We start from the raw sequence: 27,404 nt of genomic DNA, 5'->3' as shown, positions 1-27,404 counted from the left end.
TTTATAAAGAGTTTCTGGACATGTGCTGATACTGAAAAAACCAGAGGCAGAACCCACGGACATGTTTCTCTCTTTTCTCCTGCAGTGTTCCTCAGTTATCCCTGAAGCTCAGAAGGTTTTGGCCTCAATGGAGCCGCACAGAATCCCGGACAGAGGACGCTTCCCCATCATTGCTATTGAGGGGCTTGATGCTACAGGTAAGAATATTTATTAGCTCTGCATCTTCAGCTACTTGTTTCCAAGTTATTATAAAACTTTAGGAATTGAATACAATTTCAATGATTTTCTCTGAGCGCAAAAGAAACTTGTATTGGTCGCCATCTACTAAATACCAAATGTTGCCTTATTTTTATGTTGTGCTCTGTACTAAACTGTTCATCATCTAGTATCATGTGCTATGGAGTCATTGCCCGTCTCTATTCCATATGTACATTGGGTGACTTTGCAGATCTCCAGTTCCAAGAGCTTCTCTAAACATAATGCAGCGCCTCAGGGTCCTGGTCGTTGCAGTAATGTCATTTTCCTCTAGGGGGAGTGATGTTACGTTTGGAAGCAATGAAGGAGAACTCTTTTGTCAGGTAACACAATGCATGCAACATGTTCACACTCCAGACCAGAAGGGGGAGCTCTAAGCCTGTTTAAGGTGAACTCCCCTATAAGAACATCCTGATCTGGAGGGAAAGGGTTCAGGTCCTGTCAGGAAGACAGAGGGAAAGGAAGCATAGGAGCTGTGCGGCCTGAAGTGCTACAGCTCCTGGGAAGAGACACTGAAAGAGAACTGTATTGTAGAGAGGGTGAAGAAGTCATAGCAAAGGAGTGGATATCAGAGGAGGTCTGCCCTGCACAGGCTGCCTCCTTCTGAGGCACAAGATCCCGGTAGCAGGAACACCGAGGGAGCAACAGTCCTTTATGCTTTGCTCCAGAGACCGGCAGGACAGCTAATTTCACATTACCTGCCCGCCCTAAACCTAGGAGGCCAGGTGGCACCACTTAGAGGCTGGGGCATGATAGAGTCCCTGTAAAACGCCTCAAGCCACCAGAGAAACAACATCTGTAACATCTTCAGCAGTTGTGAGGACCTTATGAGAGGCTTAGCAGTAAGGTACTACAACACACGGCGCTAGAAGAAGGCTACTGATTTCTACCAGGGATTCAAGCTTGAGGAGGCTAATTTGCATATTCCAGGTGCCTTTTGGGAAAAGCGAAGTCTCCCTAAGCTAGAAGATCGTTGGGTACAGCCGGGACCAGCTGCTTGGAAAGCATCGCCAAACCAGGGATTCAAGCTTGAGGAGGCTAATTTGCATATTCCAGGTGCCTTCTGGGAAAAGCGAAGTCTCCCTAAGCTAGAAGATCGTTGGGTACAGCCGGGACCAGCTGCTTGGAAAGCATCGCCAATTTTTGCCTGTAGGATATTATTGCAAGAGAGCTTGGCTGAGTAGATTACACAAGAAGGAAAACACACAGCAAGTCAGCAGGATCTAGGAGCAACATGGCAGATGTGACAACCTACATGGTGAGCTGCAGCATGTGCTACATGTTCACAGACCGACCAGAAGAAGAATCAAATTTCACCTGTCAGAAGTGTAGACTAGTGGCCCTTTTAGAAGAAAAGGTGCGGGGTCTGGAAGAAAGAATAGCAACTTTGAAACTCATCAAAGAGAATGAAGACTTTCTAGACAGAACAGAAGCATCTCTACTGGTCACAGAAGGTGAAAAAAGTGTCAGAGAACCTCCAAAAGCAGATGAGTGGAAGCATGTGACCAAAAGAAGCAAGAAGACCATGGAGAAATCACCAACCACACAACTGAAGAACCGATATCAAATCTTTGTAGAGGATGAAGATGGCACACCTAAGGATGAAGCAATACCAGCAAGCAAAAAAGAAAAGGGCACACAGCAACAAGTGACAGCAAAAAGTACAGCCAAGAAGCAACGAAGAGTGGTGGTGGTGGGAGACTCACTACTGAGAGGCACAGAAGCAGCCATCTGCAGACCGGACATAACTGCAAGAGAAGTATGCTGTCTTCCAGGTGCGATGATCAAGGATGTGACCGATAGGATACCAAAGCTCTTCAGCTCCAAGGACGTCCACCCATTTCTTCTGATACATGTTGGCACCAATGACACGGCAAGGAAAGACCTACCGACAATCTGCAAAGACTTTGAAGAGTTGGGGAAGAAAGTAAAGGAACTGGATGCACAGGTAGTTTTTTCTTCTATCCTTCCAGTAGACGGGCATGGCACCAGGAGATGGAACAGGATCCTTGATGCAAACAACTGGCTAAGACGATGGTGCAGACAACAAGGATTCGGATTCCTGGACCACGGTGTGAATTACTGGTACGATGGACTCCTCGCCAGAGATGGACTACACCTCAACAAACCTGGGAAACACACATTCGCCAGAAGACTCGCTACACTCATCAGGAGGGCGTTAAACTAGAAGAAGAGGGGACGGGAAGAAAAACATTAGACTTGAACAAAGAAGACCCAGGAAAACATACTCAGATGGGAGGTAAGAACATTTCTAAAGCAATCCACAGCGAGGAGATTGGAACAAAACAAAATCCTCTAAACTGCATGCTCGCAAATGCCAGAAGCCTGACAAACAAGATGGAAGAACTAGAAGCAGAAATATCTACAGGTAACTTTGACATAGTGGGAATAACCGAGACATGGTTAGATGAAAGCTATGACTGGGCAGTTAACTTACAGGGTTACAGTCTGTTTAGAAAGGATCGTAAAAATCGGAGAGGAGGAGGGGTTTGTCTCTATGTAAAGTCTTGTCTAAAGTCCACTTTAAGGGAGGATATTAGCGAAGGAAATGAGGATGTCGAGTCCATATGGGTCGAAATTCATGGAGGGAAAAATGGTAACAAAATTCTCATTGGGGTCTGTTACAAACCCCCAAATATAACAGAAACCATGGAAAGTCTACTTCTAAAGCAGATAGATGAAGCTGCAACCCATAATGAGGTCCTGGTTATAGGGGACTTTAACTACCCGGATATTAACTGGGAAAGTGAAACCTGTGAAACCCATAAAGGCAACAGGTTTCTGCTAATAACCAAGAAAAATTATCTTTCACAATTGGTGCAGAATCCAACCAGAGGAGCAGCACTTTTAGACCTAATACTATCTAATAGACCTGACAGAATAACAAATCTGCAGGTGGTTGGGCATCTAGGAAATAGCGACCACAATATTGTACAGTTTCACCTGTCTTTCACTAGGGGGACTTGTCAGGGAGTCACAAAAACACTGAACTTTAGGAAGGCAAAGTTTGACCAGCTTAGAGATGCCCTTAATCTGGTAGACTGGGACAATATCCTCAGAAATAAGAATACAGATAATAAATGGGAAATGTTTAAGAACATCCTAAATAGGCAGTGTAAGCGGTTTATACCTTGTGGGAATAAAAGGACTAGAAATAGGAAAAACCCAATGTGGCTAAACAAAGAAGTAAGACAGGCAATTAACAGTAAAAAGAAAGCATTTGCACTACTAAAGCAGGATGGCACCATTGAAGCTCTAAAAAACTATAGGGAGAAAAATACTTTATCTAAAAAACTAATTAAAGCTGCCAAAAAGGAAACAGAGAAGCACATTGCTAAGGAGAGTAAAACTAATCCCAAACTGTTCTTCAACTATATCAATAGTAAAAGAATAAAAACTGAAAATGTAGGCCCCTTAAAAAATAGTGAGGAAAGAATGGTTGTAGATGACGAGGAAAAAGCTAACATATTAAACACCTTCTTCTCCACGGTATTCACGGTGGAAAATGAAATGCTAGGTGAAATCCCAAGAAACAATGAAAACCCTATATTAAGGGTCACCAATCTAACCCAAGAAGAGGTACGAAATCGGCTAAATAAGATTAAAATAGATAAATCTCCGGGTCCGGATGGCATACACCCACGAGTACTAAGGGAACTAAGTAATGTAATAGATAAACCATTATTTCTTATTTTTAGGGACTCTATAGCGACAGGATCTGTTCCGCAGGACTGGCGCATAGCAAATGTGGTGCCAATATTCAAAAAGGGCTCTAAAAGTGAACCTGGAAATTATAGGCCAGTAAGTCTAACCTCTATTGTTGGTAAAATATTTGAAGGGTTTCTGAGGGATGTTATTCTGGATTATCGCAATGAGAATAACTGTTTAACTCCATATCAGCATGGGTTTATGAGAAATCGCTCCTGTCAAACCAATCTAATCAGTTTTTATGAAGAGGTAAGCTATAGGCTGGACCACGGTGAGTCATTGGACGTGGTATATCTCGATTTTTCCAAAGCGTTTGATACCGTGCCACACAAGAGGTTGGTACACAAAATGAGAATGCTTGGTCTGGGGGAAAATGTGTGTAAATGGGTTAGTAACTGGCTTAGTGATAGAAAGCAGAGGGTGGTTATAAATGGTATAGTCTCTAACTGGGTCGCTGTGACCAGTGGGGTTCCGCAGGGGTCGGTATTGGGACCTGTTCTCTTCAACATATTCATTAATGATCTGGTAGAGGGTTTACACAGTAAAATATCGATATTTGCAGATGATACAAAACTATGTAAAGCAGTTAATACAAGAGAAGATAGTATTCTGCTACAGATGGATCTGGATAAGTTGGAAACTTGGGCTGAAAGGTGGCAGATGAGGTTTAACAATGATAAATGTAAGGTTATACACATGGGAAGAAGGAATCAATATCACCATTACACACTGAATGGGAAACCACTGGGTAAATCTGACAGGGAGAAGGACTTGGGGATCCTAGTTAATGATAAACTTACCTGGAGCAGCCAGTGCCAGGCAGCAGCTGCCAAGGCAAACAGGATCATGGGGTGCATTAAAAGAGGTCTGGATACACATGATGAGAGCATTATACTGCCTCTGTACAAATCCCTAGTTAGACCGCACATGGAGCACTGTGTCCAGTTTTGGGCACCGGTGCTCATGAAGGATATAATGGAACTAGAGAGAGTACAAAGGAGGGCAACAAAATTAATAAAGGGGATGGGAGAACTACAATACCCAGATAGATTAGCGAAATTAGGATTATTTAGTCTAGAAAAAAGACGACTGAGGGGCGATCTAATAACCATGTATAAGTATATAAGGGGACAATACAAATATCTCGCTGAGGATCTGTTTATACCAAGGAAGGTGACGGGCACAAGGGGGCATTCTTTGCGTCTGGAGGAGAGAAGGTTTTTCCACCAACATAGAAGAGGATTCTTTACTGTTAGGGCAGTGAGAATCTGGAATTGCTTGCCTGAGGAGGTGGTGATGGCGAACTCAGTCGAGGGGTTCAAGAGAGGCCTGGATGTCTTCCTGGAGCAGAACAATATTGTATCATACAATTAGGTTCTGTAGAAGGACGTAGATCTGGGGATTTATTATGATGGAATATAGGCTGAACTGGATGGACAAATGTCTTTTTTCGGCCTTACTAACTATGTTACTATGTTACTACCTGGATAAGGGGACTCTGGATTTGCCTCCAAACCGGCCGGACTCTGCCTACCCCATGGTCTGTGCTCTGGACTGTGGATGCTGAAGCCTTCAGTAAAAGGTAAAGAGACTGCAACCTTGTGTCCTCGTTCTTCACTGTGTCTCCCACCATCTATACACTGGGAAGCCCTGGGGACATACTTCACCTGGGGAAGGTATACCATCTAGCTGCCATAACATCACCCCAGCGGACCCCTTAAAGCAGTGTCGATCACCCTGACCGAATACCATAGGTGGCGTCACGAACATATCCCTTTAAAGACCTTTCCCCTTTTACAACGGACGTCCCAAGTGCCACGGACCGGGTCAGCCACCGTGACATCCCCCTGAGAACCGAAGGACCCGGTACCGAGTACCCCTTGCCCACGGGGGTGCTCCAGTAACACTCAGTTATTTGTGCCTACCAACATTTAGGTGACCCAAATAAGGACTTCTAACCCTTTAATAAAATAACAATAATAATTTTATTTATATAGCGCCAACAAATTCCGCAGTACTTTACATTTGAGCATGGACTTGTACAGATAATAAAGACATCAGAGCAACTCATAGTTCAACAGTTACCGGAGGAGTGAGGCTCCTGCTTGTAAGATTATAATCTATAAGGAAATAGGGGGGACACGGTAGGTGAATGTGTTTGTTATGTACGGTCCAGCCATCATCATAATAAATAGGGGTTATGACATAAAGCTCCATGATCCAGTAATCAGCCAGTGTCTGTCTAAGTGCAGTTACCAAGTGCTGTTGGGTGCATGGAGGATGTGGAGATAGATGAATAAGAGGGAGCAGATTCTGAGTAAAATTTAGAAAGAGAGAACAGTGAGGAGTTAGATTACTGAAGTGAAGCGATAGGCCTGTCTAAAGAGGTGCGTTTTTAAAGTATGCTTAAAAACATGGGGGCTAGATATTTGTTAGGGTTGGCGGAACGCACCGAGTATATATATAAGTAATAATAGGTGTGTTCGCAACCTGGGGTCCACCGTGCAGGAGAGTAACCTGCTACTAGAATTGGCTGCGCTATATGGCGGTATAAGCGAACTCTGTTACTTCACAGAATTGCATAGATAGGAAAACGCTGTGCCCTGTTAACCTCACAGAGGATCACAGCTACCTAACTGAGCAGAGAGCAACCAGTGGTCACGCAGTCAGTAAAGCACACAAACACCTCCTCTCCGGTGGACCCAGAATTCTAGTGGCTATATGCCAGCCCTGAATTCACACACACAAAATTCCTCACCGGAGATGCCGGTATTCTGGGGCTTATTTCAGCCAACTCTGACCTCATGCAGACATGACGACTAAAGCAACATAGGTTGATACTAGCGCATGGCTGTGCGGCCATGCAAACCTTTTATAGCTACAGCAGACAAGGACCTTCTTAGTGGTCCAATAGGAACTGCACCAGGACCTAAGCATGTGACCCCCGACCTCCAATGGGAGGTCGTCCTGTGGGCATGCTCAGTATGGAAAAAGCAGGACTTAGTCCCAGAAAGATCTGCTTGCTGCTGAACATTGCTGGCTACAAAGGTAGAGCCTGGAAGGGCAGTAGTAACCAGTCGTCCAGTATCAGCCTGAGCCAGACGCTGGGATGGACGTCTCCGCCGAGCAGGCTCCAATGCGGCTGGAGGAGAATGGGAGACCGCAGCAGACATGGTTCGAGATTCCTCCTGTGCAGTGGTGGGAACTCGACACCTAATTTGTCGGATTCCAGAAAACTGGTGCAGCATGAGAGAAGTCTTGGAGATGGATGTGGGAGGTTTGGATTATGGAGTATGTTAAGGTACCTTCACACTCAGCAACTTTGCAACGAGAACGACAATGATTTGTGACGTTGCAGCGTCCTGGATAGCGATCTCGTTGTGTTTGACACGCAGCAGCGATCTGGATCCCACTGTGCCATCGCTGGTCGGAGCTAAAAGTCCAGAACTTTATTTCGTCATCAGGTCGGCGTGTATTGTCGTGTTTGACATCAAAAGCAACGATGCCTGCAACGTTTTACATGGAGCTAACAACCAGCGAGAACGATAAGTGAGTCGCCGTTACCTCACTGGATCGCTCCTGCATCGTTCTGGAGTATTGCAGTGTTGTGAATTCTGTGGCAGAGCTCCCTCTTGTGGTCACAAGTGGTACTTCGGCTGATTCTCTCTGTGAGCTTCTGTTGGGGGAGGGAAGTGGTACTGCGGCTTCTGAGTTTCCTCCCTCAGGTGATCTGGTGAGGTCGTTAGGTGCTTCTCTACTTAACTCCACCTAATGCTTTGATCCTGGCTTCCTGTCAATGTTCCAGTGTTGGACTTGCTTTTCCCTGGATCATTCCTGTGGCCTGCTGCTCTGCATAGCTAAGTTCTTCTTTGCTTTTTGTTTGCTATTTTTTCTGTCCAGCTTGTCTTATTTGTTGCTGGAAGCTCTGGGACGCAAAGGGTGTACCTCTGTGCCGTTAGTTCGGTACGGAGGGTCTTTTTGCCCCCTTTGCGTGGTTTTCTTTAGGGTTTTGTGTAGACCGCAAAGTTACCTTTTCTATCCTCGCTCTGTTAAGAAAGTCGGGCATCACTTTGCTGAATCTATTTCATCTCTACGTTTGTCTTTTCATCTTAACTCACAGTCATTATATGTGGGGGGCTGCCTTTTCCTTTGGGGTATTTCTTTGAGGCAAGGTAGGCTTATTTTCTATCTTCAGGCTAGTTAGTTTCTCATGCTGTGCCGAGTTGCATAGGCAGAGTTAGGCGCAATCCACGGCTGCCTCTAGTGTTGTTTGGAGAGGATTAGGGATTGCGGTCTGCAGAGTTCCCACGTCTCAGAGCTCGTTCTATGATTTTGGGTTATTGTCAGATCACTGTATGTGCTCTGACCGCTATGTCCATGGTGGTACTGAATTGCCTTTCATAACAGTACAGGAAGCCAAAAGTACTAATGATTCTCAATAGAGGGAAAAAAGAAGTTCTGAGACCATTTTTTTTTCTTTGCACTGTGTTTTGCCTTTTTTTTCCCCTAGACATTTGGGTGGTTCAGTACACAGGTGTGGTGATGGACATTAGAAGTCTGTCTTCATTTATGGATCAGCTCTCGGCAAGAGTACAAAAGATTCAAGACACTATTGATCAGAAATCTATGTTAGAACCAAGAATTCCTATTCCTGATTTGTTTTTTTGGAGATAGAACTAAGTTTCTGAGTTTCAAAAATAATTGTAAATTATTTCTGGCCTTGAAACCTCGCTCCTCTGGTGATCCAGTTCAACAGGTTTTGATTGTTATTTCTTTTTTGCGCGGCGACCCTCAGGACTGGGCGTTTTCTCTTGCGCCAGGAGATCCTGCATTGAGTAATATCGATGCGTTTTTCCTGGCGCTCGGATTGCTGTACGATGAACGTAATTCAGTGGATCAGGCAGAGAAAAATTTGCTGGCTCTGTGTCAGGGTCAGGATGAGATAGAGGTATATTGTCAGAAATTTAGAAAATGGTCCGTGCTCACTCAATGGAATGAATCTGCGCTGGCAGCTATGTTCAGAAAGGGTCTCTCTGAAGCCCTTAAGGATGTCATGGTGGGATTTCCTATGCCTGCTGGTTTGAATGAGTCTATGTCTTTGGCCATTCAGATCGGTCGACGCTTGCGTGAGCGTAAATCTGTGCACCATTTGGCGGTATTACCTGAGCTTAAACCTGAGCCTATGCAGTGCGATAGGACTTTGACCAGAGTTGAACGGCAAGAACACAGACGTCTGAATGGTCTGTGTTTCTACTGTGGTGATTCCACTCATGCTATCTCTGACTGTCCTAAGCGCACTAAGCGGTTCGCTAGGTCTGCCACCATTGGTACAGTAAAGTCAAAATTTCTTCTGTCCTTTACCTTGATCTGTTCTTTGTCATCGTATTCTGTCATGGCATTTGTGGATTCAGGCGCTGCCCTGAATTTGATGGACTTGGAGTATGCTAAGCGTTGTGGGTTTCTCTTAGAGCCCTTGCAGTGTCCTATTCCATTGATAGGAATTGATGCCACGCCTTTGGCCAAGAATAAGCCTCAATACTGGACCCAGCTGACCATGTGCATGGCTCCTGCACATCAGGAGGTTATTCGCTTTCTGGTGTTGCATAATCTGCATGATGTGGTCTTGTTGGGGTTGCCATGGCTACAAGCCCATAATCCAGTATTAGATTGGAAATCCATGTCGGTGTCCAGCTGGGGTTGTCAGGGGGTACATGGTGATGTTCCATTTCTGTCAATTTCGTCATCCACCCCTTCTGAGGTTCCAGAGTTCTTGTCTGATTACCGGGATGTATTTGATGAGCCCAAGTCCGATGCCCTACCTCCGCATAGGGATTGTGATTGTGCTATCAATTTGATTCCTGGTAGTAAATTCTGTTCTGTCCCCACATGAGGCGAATGGAGGTGTAGTTGATTAATAAGTGTTGTGAGAGAGAAACGTACCTCCGTATTTCTTCGATGTGAGGCAGACAGGACCAATGCTGCTAAGCGTCCAGAGAGATGATGCACTCCAGGGATTGTGTAATCCAGACTTGTTTATTTTGTAGATCTGGACATACAGCGTATAACTGGTAATACAGAACTTCTCCAGTAATGCAGGGTAGACAGGGTACAGTAAGATGTAGCACCAAATGTGTCTGCAAGTGTGAGCAGCATGAGAGAGTGGTCGAAAGACTGATGCCTTCCTAAGCCCAGTTCAAAAGCATGTCCTCTCACAACAGAAAGTAAACTGGAAAATGGCTGCCAGAGGAAGAGAAGATTTGACCCTTGAACCGGATGTAAGACTTGCCCACAAGAAATACATGAAAAACAAGCTGCCATACAGAAAAAGGCCATTGGGTGGCAGCAGAGTAAAATATAACAACATACATGGAAACTGAGGAATATACATGGAACAGCACACTCCCCGTCTGAAATTCCGTAAGGGATTTCACTATATCAATGTCCTTAAAAAGTCCAACAACCTAGAAAGTGAAACCAAACATGCATGTAATGCAATAATAACTTTAAACAGGACATTAAGTCAGTTCCTGAGATAATCCAATGGAAAACCCATCTTCGGATCAGAGAAGCCGCACTAGGCCAAACTATCTCTGACCCACTGTAATCCAATGGACAAATAGTAGTGCAGTGTTCTGTTCATAGTTTATCCTACCGGAATGTCCTCGATTGGTAGTACCAGTACGAGCTCGTGGATAGGCCTCTGAAATGACTTAGGTTCACCTTTCCTAAGGACTTTCAGCTCCACCTTCTGGACCTTACCGTCTTCACTAGGGAAAGTCTTTGTAATGATTCCCATAGGCCAGTCAATCCTTTGAGCTTGTTGTTCCTTCATTAACACAATATCTCCTTCCTTCAAGTTTGGTTTACTCTGTTGCCATTTTCTTCTTCCTTGCAGAACCACAAGATACTCCTTTCTCCATCGGTTCCAGAAGTAATTGGCGAGGTACTGTACGCGTTTCCACTGCTTCTGGTAGGAGTTTGCGTGAGTAAACTCTCCACTGACTGTTAGCGGGTTCCCGATCTTTTGGGTAAGAAGAGTAGCCGGCGTAAGAATAGTTGGCGTTTCAGGATCCATTGACACTGGGACAAGGGGTCTTGAGTTGATTATGGCAGAAACTTCAGCCAGAAGAGTAACCAAGGTCTCATGCGTAAGTCTTGAAGAGTTTATGTCCATAAGCATAGAGTTCAAGATGTTGCTTGAGATCCCGATCATCCTTTCCCAGGAACCTCCCATGTGAGAACTATGCGGAGGATTGAAGATCCAGGTGCAACCTTTTTCTGCCAGTTGATCCTGAATTGGCTTGATGTCAATATCCAGCTATCGACATGCACCGATGAAGTTGCTTCCGCGGTCGGACCTTAACTGTTTCACTGGTCCTCTGATCGCTAGAAACCGCCGAAGAGCGTTAATCAGGCTGGATGTGTCCATAGATTCTATCACTTCTATGTGAACGGCACGGACACTCATGCAAGTGAATAGTACGGCCCAACGTTTACTGTTGGCATGACCTCCACGAGTCCTGCGTGCAGATACCATCCATGGCCCAAAGACGTCTAGGCCAACGTAGGTAAAAGGCGGTTCGGTGCTCAGTCTGTTGAAGGGTAGGTCAGCCATTTGTTGATGTACCTGTTTTCCTCTAGTTTTGCGACATTGCACACAGCGATGTATTGATCCCGCTACACGTCTTTTCATGCCTATGATCCAAAGTCCCGCAGACCGTATCTTGCCCTCTGTGATCTGCCTGCCTTGGTGTTCAGTTTTTTCATGAAAGTGCCGAATCAGTAGATCGGTGATGTGATGTCTACTGGGAATGATGCAAGGATGTTGCTCTGAAAACTCTAGCTTGGCTCGACTTAATCAACCTCCGACTCTCAGCAAACCGAAGCTGTCCATTAGTGGATTCAAATGGGCAATGGGGCTTTTCGGAGGGATCTGCTGTTTGTGGTATAAGCATTCCCATTCGGTACTGAATACACTCTGCTGGACATAAAGTATTATAAGAGACTCACAGTGAGAAATGTCCTCAGCAGAGAGTGGTTTTTGGCAGACGTGCCAACCATGACAGTCTTTGTCTCCATGTGAATTGTGATAAGATCTCGCAATGTGGACTAACCTTGCAATAGTCTTGACGAGTTTCATCCAATTGGAGAAGCGTTCAAAGCGCTGACAACCGAGGGTGGAGGTTCGTTTAGCGTTCGTGGCCAGAGCACTGACCTCGGAGCGGACTTCTGGATCATCGTCCGGATCCTGGATGCTGAAGACTTCCTGAACACATTCACTTCCCTTCTGTTCCAGCAGAAACTTTGGACCTGAAAGCCAAGAAGAGTTAGCAAAGGAATTTATAGACATAGGTCTAGTGGCATGGTCGGCTGGATTAAGTTCAGATGGGATATAGTGCCACTGTTCAGGTTTGGAAGACCTTCTTATTCTCTCAATGCGGTTACTGACGTACACGTAGAAGCGCCTTGTTTGGTTGTAGATGTAACCTAAGACAACTTTACTGTCACTGTAGTATTGTACGTCATCTATGTGAGTGTCCAGCTCATGCTGAATAAAGTCTGCGAGTTCTACTGCAAGCACAGCCCCACAGAGTTCCAGCCTGGGAATAGTGTGGTCAGGCTTGGGAGCCAACTTAGCTTTGCCAAAAACGAACCCAACATGATCTTGATTGTCAGATCCCGTTACCTTCAGGTAGACAACAGCTGCAATGGCCTCCGTGGATGCATCCGAGAACACATGGAGTTCCGTCCTGGTGCTAGCAGCAAGTGAGATTCCAGCGTAGCATCTCGTTATATGGATTTTATCCAAGGCACACAAAGACTGCTTCCAGGTTTCCCATTTTGGTTCCTTATCAGGAGGTAGAGGGGTATCCCAGTCCTTGACAGTTTCGGACAGCTGTCTCAGAAGGGATTTACCTTGTATGGTAATTGGTGCTACGAATCCCAGTGGGTCATACAGGCTATTTACCACTGACAGGACACCACGTTTAGTGAATGGTTTGTCTGCACAGTTGATTTGGAATCCGAAGGTGTCGGCTGACAGGTTCCACCTCAGGCCTAAGCTTCTCTGCACAGGCGGACGGTCTGGTCCCAGGTCTATGTCCTTGAATCCAGGTGCGTGGTCGCTTGACTCAAAGGCTCTCATGACAGCCGGGCTGTTTGAAGCAATTTTGTGCAGTCTAAGCTTAGCTCGGTACAGCATATGTTGGGTCCTTTTGAGTAGGTCGATTGCAGCTTCTTCTGTAGGTAGAGATTTTAGTCCATCATCTACGTAGAAGTCTTTCTCTAGAAAGTCTCTGGCGTCTGTTCCATACTCGGACTCTCCTTCTTGTGCGGTTCTCCGCAGGCCATATGTTGCCACAGCGGGTGAAGGGCTGTTCCCGAATACGTGCACCCGCATGCGATACTCCACCATCTCTTTGCTGGGGTCATTGTCCTTGTACCACAGGAACCTGAGGAAATTCCTGTGGTCCTCTCGGACTATGAAACAGTAGAACATCTGTTCAATGTCGGCGGTGATGGCAATGGGCTCTTTCCTGAACCTCATCAACACTCCTACTAAGTTGTTTGTCAGATTAGGACCTGTGAGGAGGACATCATTGAGAGATACGCCTTGATGTTTGGCGCTTGAATCAAAGACAACTCTAATTTGTTTAGGTTTCTTCGGGTGATATACTCCAAATGAGGGTAGGTACCAGCACTCCTCATTTTCCTTTAAGGGAGACGCTGGCTCCGCATGGTTGTTATGGAATATTTTGCCCATAAAGGTGACAATGTGTTCTTTCATCTCCGGTTTATTGCTTAGCGTGCGCTGGAGAGAGTTAAATCTGGACAAGGCTTGTTCACGATTGTTCGGGAGCCTTACCCTGGTAGCTCGGAAGGGTAAGGGGAAAACCCAGTGATTGGTTTCGTCCTTATGGTACTCATTGTCCATTATCCTGACAAATTCCTTGTCTTCCATAGATGGGGCTACTTTGTTGTCATCCTTAGTGGTATGAAACACCAATTTTCCCAAGTCGTCTGCATAGGGAGAAGGGATAACATCAGGCAGCTGTACAGAATCTGGAAGCTTTTCCTTCACCTCATAGTGATGAGGACATGGTTTGCAGAAGGTAGTGCGCCCGTCTCGGCGTACGTACGTCTTAAAGGAATGGACTCCTGTTTGGTCCAAGCATACATTTCCTATGACTACCCACCCCAAGTCAAGTCTCTGGGCGTAGGGGGCGTAGTCAGGACCATTACACTGTTGGCGGACCTTATGTATCCTCAAATTGTCTCTGCCGAGCAGAAGTAGGATTTCAGCATCTGTGTCCAAAGGTGGGATAACGCTGGCTAGGTGCCTTAAGTGTGGTTGGTGGAAAGCAGCTTCCGGGGTAGGGATCTCATCCCTTTGGTCTGGTATTTGATCGCATTCAATTAGCGTAGGTAGGGGTATTTCTACGTCTTCATTGACAGGAGAAGCGATGAAACCCTGTGCTCTTCTGCCGCTAGTCTCTATGCGCCCCGAGCAAGTATTCGGAGTGTAGGGCGTTGCTGGTCCCTTGATTCTAAAGGCTTTAAAGAACTTAGGTCCAGCTAGGGATCGATTTCTCTGATCGTCAATGATGGCATACATTTTTACAGCCTTCACTGGTTGCCCTTCTGGATAGACTCTGATTAGGCATATCCTGGCACAGCATTTAGCACTTTGATTCTCCCCACATACCTCTGAGCATGAGCAGGACACAGCTATGGTGGACTTGGCGTGATTCTGTGGCTCCCCGCCATGGTTTGTAGCGGGACCAGAGGTAACTGCGACTGCTGGATCGCTGGTGGCTGAGCCTGGGTGCAAGGCTGATGGGTGTCTGTCGCTATGACACTCTTCACACTTAATGGCAGATTTACAGTCCTTGGCCATGTGTTCTGATGAAGCGCAGCACTTGAAACATACCCCAAGTTCGTTGAGGATTTTCTTGCGCTCCTGCATGGTTTTGGACCTGAAGCCTCTACATTTGTTCAGTGAGTGTGGTTTTTTGTGAATGGGACACTCACGATTGAAAGACTTATCCCTCGACGGAATAGTGTACTGCTTGTCGGCAGGTACTGCAGGTGATGGCAGGTTAGTCTTTCTGACGCTTACACTGTTCCTTGAGTCCTTGCGTCTATGTGCGACGCTTTCATACCTTGATGAAGGTGTTGCTGGAGCTGCAGTGTTAGACTCCAGGAAGTCGAGGCTAGGGTCGTTCCTCATTTGGGCTTGTTCGTCAATGAACTTGCAGAACTGAATGAACGGAGGAAAGGTGACGTCATGTGACCTTTTATACCTGGAGACGCACACTGCCCACTTCTCTTGCAGACTGTGTGGCAGCTTTGAGATGATCGGGTTCACCCCGTGGGCAGTGTCCAGGTAGCACAGTCCAGACAGACGAGGGTCTCTTTTAGCAAGTTCCAGCTCCATAAGCAGGTCACTTAACCCTGCTGTTCTGTTCGGTCTGGGGAGACCTATTTTGAACTTTGGTATTTTTTGGGGTGTTCAAGATGCGGTTCTGAAACTTGTGGTTGATTGACTTAAATGAGGATGGGTCGGTCGGCCACGGGTTTCAGAGCCGCATCTTGAATATTTTAAAGAATATTGAAGTTCAAAGTCGGTCATTTTTGACCAACAGAACAGCAGGGTTAAATCCAGAAGCTTGTAGGCTTCCTTAAGGTTGATCCTTGGAACGTTCTGCAGTCTCTTGAATAGGGACTTTTCTATGGCTTCAGCGCTGCCGTAGGTTCTTTCAAGTCTCTGCCAGGCCGCAGCGAGACCTGCTTCAGCTTGCCCCACATAGACGGTCCTAAGACTCTTGATACGGTTTGTGGATTCAGGACCCAACCATTTTACCATGAGGTCGAGCTCCTGCTCCGCGGATAGGTTGAGATCAGCAATGGCGGCCTTGAAGGTTGCTTTCCAGGCTCTGTAGTTCTCTGCACGGTCGTCGAATTTTGAGAGGCTAGTGCTGATTAGCTCCCTGCTCACCATGAACCTGGCAAACTCGGACATGTCTGATCCTTCACTCCTTGTTACCATATTAGCTTGTGGTGCCCCTCGGGCGTATAAGCTGTGTGGCGTGGAAGGGTGAATTGTTCCCGGGTAGAATGATGTCGCTGCAGGGTTGAGCTGTGGTTTAACCTCTAGAGATTCCGATGACTGCTGCTTGAACTGTGGAGGCGGGCTGGAGTGTGCCTTGTGGTCGTCTTGCGATGATGATTGCTCCTGAGGGGGTACATCACGGCGTTGGTCTTGGGTCTCTGTAGGGGCTGTGGGCGATACTGGCACCATAGGTTGGGCTGACTTGGACGTTTCCGCAATGTTGGGTTGAACGTCACTGGAGAAGGTGTGCGCTGCAGGTATCTGTTTCTGCACGTAGTCTCTGGTACGAACAGCTGGGTCGTCTTCTTCCTGTGGTGGCAGGCAAATTGGGTCGAGGTTTTCCTTCAATGCTTGCTCGAGTATTTTTACTTCGGCTAATGCAATTTCTTCCTCCATTTCTGTTTGAAGAATCTTTGCTCGAGCCTCTGCTTCTGCTCTCTTCGCTTCTGCTTCTGTTTGAAGAATCTTTGCTCGAGCCTCTGCTTCTGCTTTCTTTTCGGTGTATGAACGTCTTAGTTTGGACCGCTCTGCATTTAAACGGGCCTCTAGGATTCTGTCGCTGAGGGCTGAAGTTCTTGAGCAGGATGATTTGTATGACCGAGCAGAGTGTTTAGACGAGGCTGACCTGTGTGATCTAGTTTCTTGCAGATGGGTGATACGAAGCTCCGCTTTATCTTTGGCGTCTTGCACGGCGGCGTCCCTTTCTCTGTCTGTGGAATCTGCCTTGCTTAACTCTGATAGGGCTTCGTCGATTTTAGATTCTTTTAGGAAGGCAGCATACTTCGCGGACAGTCTCTTGTATCTGCTGTGGGCCACGTCTAGCTGTCTTATAGTGTCCTGTAAACCCGCTGCATCATTTTTGTGGCGTTGGACGCTTGACATAAGGGAGGTGACTCGTTCCCATAGGTCATTAAGGTTGTCATTGAACTCATCCCTTGTGGAATGGTATTCTCGAGGACCTTTAATGTTGGCTTGATGGAACGTACTGGTCGTGCATCTGGGTCTGCTGTGGAAGCGGGCTCTGCTTCCTGGTCTTCATAATGGACAGTATCAGGTTGTATTTGCTCTGTTTCAGCATTGGGGAACTGTGGAAGGTCCTTTTCGGCCATTTTGATTTAAGGTGCGCTGTCCCTTTAAGAAACTGAACCTTTAAATTGGGGCTGGAAATTGCGGTGCAGCTTAGTTGCGACCCCCTGATAAGATTCCCAAGGTGTTGTTGGAGAATTGTGGGGTTCTGCAGTCCGACAATCTGCAGCAATGTGGTATAATACACAGAGAGTCTTTATGTACAATGCAGTCTGAGGTGATGCTGCAGGAGATTTCTTAGCAGAGCAGGGCTGCAGTATGTGAGCGGGCAGAGAGCGGGCACGTGAATAGTGATATAAGGGTGATTCTGGCCGGGCTTCAAGGCAGTCTTTCGACTGTTCTGTCCCCACATGAGGCGAATGGAGGTGTGGTTGATTAATAAGTGTTGTGAGAGAGAAACGTACCTCCGTATTTCTTCGATGTGAGGCAGACAGGACCAATGCTGCTCAGTGTCCAGAGAGATGATGCACTCCAGGGATTGTGTAATCCAGACTTGTTTATTTTGTAGATCTGGACATACAGCGTATAACTGGTAATACAGAACTTCTCCAGAAATGCAGGGTAGACAGGGTACAGTAAGATGTAGCACCAAGTGTGTCTGCAAGTGTGAGCAGCATGAGAGAGTGGTCAAAAGACTGATGCCTTCCTAAGCCCAGTTCAAAAGCACGTCCTCTCACAACAGAAAGTAAACTGGAAAATGGCTGCCAGAGGAAGAGAAGATTTGACCCCTGAACCGGATGTAAGACATGCCCACAAGAAATACATGAAAAACAAGCTGCCATACAGAAAAAGGCCATTGGGTGGCAGCAGAGTAAAATATAACAACATACATGGAAACTGAGGAATATACATGGAACAGCACAAATTCACAAAAGGTCGACTGTTTAATTTATCCGTGCCTGAGCACGCCGCTATGCGCAGTTATGTGAAGGAATCCCTGGAGAAGGGGCATATTCGCCCGTCATCGTCACCATTAGGAGCAGCGTTCTTTTTTGTAGCCAAGAAGGATGGTTCGCTGAGATCTTGTATAGATTACCGCCTTCTAAATAAGATCACGGTTAAATTTCAGTACCCCTTGCCATTGTTATCTGATTTGTTTGCTCGGATTAAGGGGGCTAGTTGGTTCACCAAGATAGATCTTCGTGGTGCGTATAATCTGGTGCGAATCAGGCGAGGAGATGAATGGAAAACTGCATTTAATGTGCCCGAGGGTCATTTTGAGTATCTAGTGATGCCATTCGGACTTGCCAATGCTCCATCAGTGTTTCAGTCCTTTATGCATGACATCTTCCGAGAGTACCTGGATAAATTCCTGATTGTGTACTTGGATGACATTTTGATCTTCTCGGATGATTGGGAGTCTCATGTGAAGCAGGTCAGAACAGTTTTTCAGATCCTGCGTGCTAATTCTCTGTTTGTGAAGGGATCAAAGTGTCTCTTTGGTGTGCAGAAGGTTTCATTTTTGGGGTTCATCTTTTCCCCTTCTACTATCGAGATGGATCCTGTTAAGGTCCAAGCCATCCATGATTGGACTCAGCCGACATCTCTGAAAAGTCTGCAAAAGTTCCTGGGCTTTGCTAATTTTTATCGTCGCTTCATCTGCAATTTTTCTAGTATTGCCAAACCATTGACCGATTTGACCAAGAGGGGTGCTGATTTGGTCAATTGGTCTTCTGCTGCTGTGGAAGCTTTTCAAGAGTTGAAGCGTCGTTTTTCTCCTGCCCCTGTGTTGTGTCAACCAGATGTTTCTCTTCCGTTCCAGGTCGAGGTTGATGCTTCTGAGATTGGAGCAGGGGCTGTTTTGTCGCAGAGAGCTTCTGATTGCTCAGTGATAAAACCATGCGCTTTTTTTTTCCAGGAATTTTTCGCCTGCTGAGCGAAATTATGATGTGGGCAACCGAGAGTTGCTGGCCATGAAGTGGGCATTCGAGGAGTGGCGTCATTGGCTTGAAGGAGCTAAGCATCGCGTGGTGGTATTGACTGATCATAAGAACTTGACTTATCTTGAGTCTGCTAAGCGGTTGAATCCTAGACAGGCTCGTTGGTCGCTGTTTTTTGCCCGTTTTGACTTTGTGATTTCGTACCTTCCGGGCTCTAAAAATGTGAAGGCGGGTGCTCTGTCTAGGAGTTTTGTGCCCGACTCTCCGGGTTTGTCTAAGCCGGCGGGTATCCTCAAGGAAGGAGTAATTGTGTCTGCCATCTCCCCTGATTTGCGGCGGGTGCTGCAAAAATTTCAGGCTAATAAACCTGATCGTTGTCCAGCGGAGAGACTGTTTGTCCCTGATAGGTGGACCAATAAAGTTATCTCTGAGGTTCATTGTTTGGTGTTGGCTGGTCATCCTGGAATCTTTGGTACCAGAGAGTTAGTGGCTAGATCCTTTTGGTGGCCGTCTCTGTCGCGGGATGTGCGTGCTTTTGTGCAGTCCTGTGGGATTTGTGCTCGGGCTAAGCCCTGCTGTTCTCGTGCCAGTGGGTTGCTTTTGCCCTTGCCGGTCCCAAAGAGGCCTTGGACACATATCTCTATGGATTTTATTTCTGATCTTCCCGTTTCTCAAAAGATGTCAGTCATTTGGGTGGTCTGGGATCGCTTTTCTAAGATGGTCCATCTGGTATCCTTGTCTAAATTGCCTTCCTCCTCTGATTTGGTGCCATTGTTCTTCCAGCATGTGGTTCGTTTACATGGCATTCCAGAGAATATCGTTTCTGACAGAGGTTCCCAGTTTGTTTCAAGGTTTTGGCGAGCCTTTTGTGGTAGGATGGGCATTGACTTGTCTTTTTCCTCGGCTTTCCATCCTCAAACTAATGGCCAGACAGAACAAACCAATCAGACCTTGGAAACATATCTGAGATGCTTTGTTTCTGCCGATCAGGATGACTGGGTGTCCTTTTTGCCTTTGGCTGAGTTCACCCTTAATAATCGGGCCAGCTCGGCTACCTTGGTTACGCCATTTTTCTGCAATTCTGGGTTCCATCCTCGTTTCTCTTCAGGACAGGTTGAGTCTTCGGACTGTCCTGGTGTGGATACTGTGGTGGACAGGTTGCAGCAGATTTGGACTCATGTAGTGGACAATTTGACCTTGTCCCAGGAGAAGGCTCAATGTTTCGCTAATCGCAGACGCCGTGTGGGTCCCCGACTTCGTGTTGGGGATCTGGTTTGGTTATCTTCTCGTCATATTCCTATGAAGGTTTCCTCTCCTAAGTTTAAACCTCGTTTCATTGGTCCGTATAGGATTTCTGAGGTTCTTAATCCTGTGTCTTTTCGTCTGACCCTTCCAGATTCTTTTTCCATACATAACGTATTCCATAGGTCATTGTTGCGGAGATACGTGGCACCTATGGTTCCATCTGTTGATCCTCCTGCCCCGGTTTTGGTGGAGGGGGAATTGGAGTATATTGTGGAGAAGATTTTGGATTCTCGTGTTTCTAGACGGAAACTCCAGTATCTGGTTAAATTGAAGGGTTATGCTCAAGAAGATAATTCCTGGGTTTTTGCCTCTGATGTCCATGCTCCCGATCTTGTTCGTGCCTTTCATGTGGCTCATCCTGGTCGGCCTGGGGGCTCTGGTGAGGGTTCGGTGACCCCTCCTCAAGGGGGGGGTACTGTTGTGAATTCTGTGGCAGAGCTCCCTCTTGTGGTCACAAGTGGTAGTTCGGCTGATTCTCTCTGTGAGCTTCTGTTGGTGGAGGGAAGTGGTACTGCGGCTTCTGAGTTTCCTCCCTCAAGTGATCTGGTGAGGTCGTTAGGTGCTTCTCTACTTAACTCCACCTAATGCTTTGATCCTGGCTTCCTGTCAATGTTCCAGTGTTGGACTTGCTTTTCCCTGGATCATTCCTGTGGCCTGCTGCTCTGCATAGCTAAGTTCTTCTTTGCTTTTTGTTTGCTATTTTTTCTGTCCAGCTTGTCTTATTTGTTGCTGGAAGCTCTGGGACGCAAAGGGTGTACCTCTGTGCCGTTAGTTCGGTACGGAGGGTCTTTTTGCCCCCTTTGCGTGGTTTTCTTTAGGGTTTTGTGTAGACCGCAAAGTTACCTTTTCTATCCTCGCTCTGTTAAGAAAGTCGGGCCTCACTTTGCTGAATCTATTTCATCTCTACGTTTGTCTTTAATCTTAACTCACAGTCATTATGTGTGGGGGGCCGCCTTTTCCTTTGGGGTATTTCTCTGAGGCAAGGTAGGCTTATTTTCTATCTTCAGGCTAGTTAGTTTCTCAGGCTGTGCCGAGTTGCATAGGCCGAGTTAGGCGCAATCCACGGCTGCCTCTAGTGTTGTTTGGAGAGGATTAGGGATTGCGGTCTGCAGAGTTCCCACGTCTCAGAGCTCGTTCTATGATTTTGGGTTATTGTCAGATCACTGTATGTGCTCTGACCGCTATGTCCATGGTGGTACTGAATTGCCTTTCATAACATTGCAGTATATAGTGTAAATCAAAGTCTATTATGAAGCTCAGATTGTGAAGTACCAAGATGGCACCCATGGGATCCTTCAGCATGGGCATTCCTGAAATCGTGGTATTAGGAGTCGATGAATGCTGGTTCACGCGAGTACTAACAACTACTCCAGTTAAATGCTGGTGTCAGAGATTGACAGCAACATTTAGATGACTATCAGCAGAAACATATGCTCACCCTCATGTGGAGCGGGCTCAGCTCTTGAGCCTGCTCCGCATATATTGATCTGCTCCATGACGGATATACAGTATATATATATCTCTATACATATATTTATAAAGGAATTAAGCACTTGATGTCTGGGTCTCATCAGTACACCATATATTTAGCTACTTGCTAGAGGACTCTACTTATCAAAAGAGATTGCCAAGAGTGTACCACCTCTTTAAGGAATATTTGTGATTCCTCCAACTTGTAAGAGGAATAGTTTATATAAAAATAATATATATAAGGAATTGCTTATTCAGCTCCTAGGTGGTTCCAGACCAGAGCTTTAGTTTGATTTCCTCATGATGTTTGGTTGCTGATTATTATCAGGACATACAATCAGCATGTTATTTTTTTTTAAGGTAAATCCACACTGACAGAGTCTCTTAAGAGTCAACTGAATGCAATGTTACTTAAATCCCCCCCTGATTCCATCAACCAATGGAGGAAAATCTTTGATTCAGAGTCATCGTTGATAAAAAGAGCCTACTACGCCATAGGCAATTACATTGGAGCTGCGGAAATAGCAAAAGCATCAATAACATCCCCCGTTATTGTGGACAGGTAAGTGTAACATGGCATTCAGATTTAGAGATGATTCTCAAACTTTAGTAGATAAACTGTTTACTTGTCTTTACAGGTTCTGGCACAGTACAGCTGCCTATGCTATCGCCACCGAGGTGGGAGGTGGTATCTGCAACCTGCCAGATGCCCACCATGATGTCTACCATTGGCCACAGGATCTTCTTCAGCCTGACCTTGTTATTCTACTGACAGTTAGTGATGAGGAGAGAATCCGTCGAATCCGCAAACGGGGACTTGAGGAGACGAAAGAAGAGAAGGAATTAGAAGATAACAGCATTTTTAGACAAAAGTAGGTGTCCTCATTATCCTAATGATATTAAGGACTGTCTGAAATCCCCGTTGTTACCTAGATGTAATATAATCTTCTTATTGGGAAGTTACACCTGCCCTGGTGCCATAGGGGGCCCAAAACTCATTCTGCAATCTGCATTCTAACACCAATGTAGGGGTGTATCTATAGGGGGTGTACAAAGAATAGTCACCTCCAGCCTTGGTGCTTCAAGAAGTCCAAAAATCAGTTCAGGCAGGTTCTGCCATAGATTTTGCATTACGGACCAGAAGTTTCAAGTTACGTCTCTGGTTCTTATATCAGTGAGACTTTAGTTAGCCAGAACCTGTCAGTATAAGGAACCAGTCAAGTCTCTTAAAGGGACACTGCCACCTGAATTTGGAGGGAACAATCTTCAGCCATGGAGGCGGGGTTTTTGGGTTTTTGATTCACCCTTTCCTTACCCGCTGGCTGCATGCTGGCTGCAATATTGGATTGAAGTTCATTCTCTGTCCTCCGTAGTACATGCCTGCACAAGGTGCAATCTTGCCTTGCCCAGGCGTGTACTACGGAGGACAGAGAATTAACTTCAATCCAATATTGCAGCCAGCATGCAGCCAGCGGGTAAGGAAAGGGTGAATCAAAAACCCCGCCTCCATCGCTGAAGATTGTTCCCCCAAATTCAGGTGACAGTGTCCCTTTAAGCCTCCCAAACCACTGTCATAAGGTTACACAGTCCAAATCCTAACAAAGTTCTTGACATCCAAGATATACATTAATAACTCTTCCTTTGATAATTAGCTACCGTAGGATTAGTCAGGTGGGCTGTCACTTCCACAAAATACTAATTGAGGATCGGGTGTTATCTTCCAGATCCTGTAGTGACACTTTTACTCTCAGCGTGATTGATATCTTCCGCACTATCCCGATGTCTCTTCAGTACTGGACGTTGAGTCCATATTGAATCTGAAGCAGGAATGATCCCGGAGAAGTGTAATAGGGTGCAGGGTTAAGTATGTCACCACTGAACAGACAGACCAACTGTTGAGGGGGTTTATTAACAGGAATAAGATTCTCCTCACAGGGAGAAAACAGTAGGATATAAACTAATAATATAACCGTGCAAATATATGGAAAGTAGTAATAGTTCCTAGACAGTCAAACAGTGTAACAGTAGTAAACAGAATTTCTTGAGAAAACACTTATCAGTCTGATGAGGACTTGCTTGTAGGGTCGTCTTCTCCAACATAGGTGCCAAAAAACAGCTGCACTTGTTGTCCTTCTGTTATCCGTGGGCTGAGTAGTCTTTGGGAACCCGCAACCTGGGGTTTAAGGGGTTACTGTGATGGACAGAAGGGATGCTAGGCAAACGGGGTCCCCTCTGCTCTGAGTCTTTTACTTTAACAGCACAGCCTATGCTGGGAGAACGATGCTGAGTCTATTTTTGAGTCTCTCAACAGGAATCAAGGGCACTGCACTAATACCGTGGGTGCCGGGGGCCACTGTCTCTGCACGGGCCACTGGCTCTGCACGGGCATCAGGGCACACCTCTCCAGTCACAGCAGAGTCTGCTTTCACGTACCCACAAGATGCAGTCTTTCTGGACAATCTCCCTGTATTCGTCCTCCGACCTGGAGCTCTCTCTCCCCTCTCCGGGGCGCTGCTCAGTGCTGTTGTGACCGCTGTACGCGCTACTCTCCCCGCTGCACCCGCTGCTGTCTCTGCTGCACACCCTGCTCTCTCTCTGTCGAGCACGCGTATTTTCTCTCTCTCAGCCCGGCTTCCTTCCTGTTCCGGTCTCTAAGTCTGCCCCTAGGGAAACCTGCTGCACATCCACATGGTTCCAGGCACGGAGCAGAGAAGGTAACCCCTTACAGAAGCAACAACTTTCTCTTCTAGAATCCCTGATTGGCACATTCATTGACTTGTTTTTCATGGATAGGGTCTGTCATAGCCTTTTGTACTGAACCAATGTAGATGACAATAATAAACGTAACACCATAACTTCCATCATGTTACTTGGCACCATAATAACTGCCAATTCATGGGAAGTTCGCAGAAAAAGAGTTGGTAAATCTATTGGGTACCCGCTTAAAAGGCATCTGTCACACCCTGGACGCTTTTCAGCTATTACTATGGACATACAGGAGAAATAGAGTTTTAATGTTTTATGTTAATGATTTATTCCAGGCTCCGGAGTGTGCGGTGTGCCCTGCACTCACGCTGTTCTGGGTACCTTATCCGCCCCTGCAATGGCAGGAGAAGAAGGATCAAGACACTGTCAAAGAAGGGCGGATAAGGTACCGAGAACAGTGTGCGTGCAGGCGCGGGACTATGGTGCCAAAACTGCACGTCACAGGGTAGTGTCACATGCATGAGAGGGGGGTGGTAATATGATGAAGTCAGGAGGCAGAGATTTCTTCCCGGCACCACACGCCCCGGAGCCTGCGAGAAATCATTAACATAAAACATTAAAACTCTATTTCTCCACAACTAGACTGCAGCTATGAGGCATACAGGTAAGAATATTTAAACCATTCTATTACCTGTATGCCTATAATAATAGCTTGAAAGTGCCCAGGGGGTGACAGATTCCCTTTAAGCCGACCATAATCTCCTGTAAAGCAGCACTTTTGGATAGTTTCTTCTGCATTAGGAGATGGAACCCCCTGAAGAATGGGAGAAAGGGTCTTCTTGACCTGTAAAATCTGGTGTGCTACATTTGCTAATCACCCAAAAGGCCAACTCTAAATTTTGTCAAGTATGATACCATCCAATGGCTCATCTCAGCAATGTTTTCTTATTTCGACTGCTACCCGTGCAAAATGTACAAAGGTAACAAAAACAAAGAGGCAAAATCAAATTCTAACTACGACAAGGGCAGACTTTTCTGTGATTCAAAGAGGGCCAGTCCACAACTTACAGGTCTCGTACCTTTTGGGTCATTTTACGAAATGCTGCGAATAACAGTTGTGACTCTCAACAAATTCTGACCATGTCACCTATTGTTGTTCTAGAGTGGAAGAAGTATACAAGAGGATGGAGAACCCTCGGTGTGTTATTATTGATGCCGGCCCCTGCATGGAGAATGTTTTACAGGAGGCATTATCTGCTATAAAGAAACACTGTGACCTCTAATTGTGGCTAAATGGGCAGCACGGTGGCTCAGTGGATAGCACTGCAACCTTGCAGCACTGGGGCCCTGGGTTCAAATCCCACCAAGGACAACATCTGCATGAAGTCTGTATGTTCTCCACATGCTTGGGTGGGTTTCTCCCAGGTTTTATTGTTTCCTCCCCCCACTCTTCAATATATATTGATAGATTATGAGCCCCAATGGGGACAGTGCCGATAATATATGGAAAGCGCTGCGGAATAGTGCTATGTAAGTGAGTAAAATAAATAGAAATAAATTGATTATACTGTATACTGAATATATACTATTGTACATATATGTTGACATACACTTATCATTCTAATGTTTTTATTTTCTTATTGTACATTTTTATTGTATTTTCTTTACATGTTTGGGGGCAGCCTGATTTGCTGAATTAGCAGCATCAGAGATTTTCATTCCAGTCGGTCCTACTGATTTCTACGAGACAAGTGAGCATGCTCTATGGCAGCGGTTCTCAACCTGGGGGTCGCGACCCCGAGGGGGGTCGAACGACCAAAACACAGGGGTCGCCACCTCTCTGACCTCCCCATCCACCTTCCCCCGTATGCAGGCTCGGACTGGGGCACCGGGACACCGGAGAATCCCCCAGCCCCTGCCTCCTTCATTTGTCCCTGCCCTGCATGCGGCGGTGCACAGTTTATTATTATAGCCGGCGGTTTGGCGCACATGCTGTACTGAAGAATGTGAAGTGCTGTGCAAGCAGCCGCGCGGCAGCTGCTCGCTCCTTCACATCTGAAATGATCACACACACTCATCTCGCACTGGCCTGCGACGGCGACGCCGAGTCTGTGCTCAGAGGCTCTTGATAAGAGCGGCCCGTGCGCAGCGTGGTGCGAGCGCCGACCTCACTGACTTCAGCCAGCACACAGCACAGTCCGAGGAAACAGCTGACTGTGTGACTCAGAGTCAGAGAGGAGAAGACAGGGAGGGACACACGCACCCGCACGACGCACTGTCTGCACTGAGTCTGCACTGTTCATCATCACCGACCTGTTTATTGTTACTTTGCCCGCCCTCGACTCCGCCTCTTCATCAATAAAACTCTGTGGTCTGACTGGAGTCTGGACTAAGGGTGTATTCTAATGCTGATTGGCTGACAGATGCAGGCAGGAGCAGCCAATCAGCATTAGTTTTCTTTGTGTGACCTCACAGGTCACAGCACACCTCAATGAGCTGTGCTGTGATTGGTCATCTGTCCTCCTGCCCAAGCAGCACACCACAGGTCAGGCACACAGGCGCGCGCACTGTCTGCAATACTATGATTGGAGGCTGCCTGGAGCTGAGGGACGTCACATTTTTTTGGATGATCGCAGCCAGTCAGTAAGGTGTAAGTAAAATATGCCTGCAGGCAGCCTGCAGCATAGTTTGAGACACTGAGACAGTTATGGGAGGCCCCCCTGCAATCTGAAGGTGACACAACAAGGTGGGGGTCCCCCATAGAAAATTTCTAATTTCCTGTGGTCCCCTCCCCCTTCCCCACTGTCCCCTAATTTACTGTGGATCACCTCTCCCACCATTTCACCTCTGGGGAAGGGGGC

The 27,404-nt window shown here is 46.4% G+C and overlaps 1 protein-coding gene across 1 annotated transcript in view; it reads left to right on the top strand.

The window, feature by feature from the left end:
* The window catches only part of CMPK2 (cytidine/uridine monophosphate kinase 2), a 28,913-nt gene extending 2,791 nt beyond the window's left edge, over positions 1–26,122 (top strand). The window contains exons 2-5 of the mRNA XM_069728052.1: positions 86–197; positions 22,198–22,399; positions 22,476–22,709; positions 25,706–26,122. Coding sequence (XP_069584153.1) covers positions 86–197; positions 22,198–22,399; positions 22,476–22,709; positions 25,706–25,826 — 669 coding nt within the window. The 3' untranslated portion in view covers positions 25,827–26,122. The remainder of the gene's footprint in view (positions 1–85; positions 198–22,197; positions 22,400–22,475; positions 22,710–25,705) is intronic.
* Positions 26,123–27,404: the final 1,282 nt, after the last annotated feature.

This window comes from Ranitomeya imitator, chromosome 5, assembly GCF_032444005.1.
Source record: "Ranitomeya imitator isolate aRanImi1 chromosome 5, aRanImi1.pri, whole genome shotgun sequence".
NCBI lineage: Eukaryota > Metazoa > Chordata > Amphibia > Anura > Dendrobatidae > Ranitomeya > Ranitomeya imitator.
Note: the sequence above shows the minus strand (reverse complement) of the source record. Positions and strands in the feature narration are given on the sequence as shown.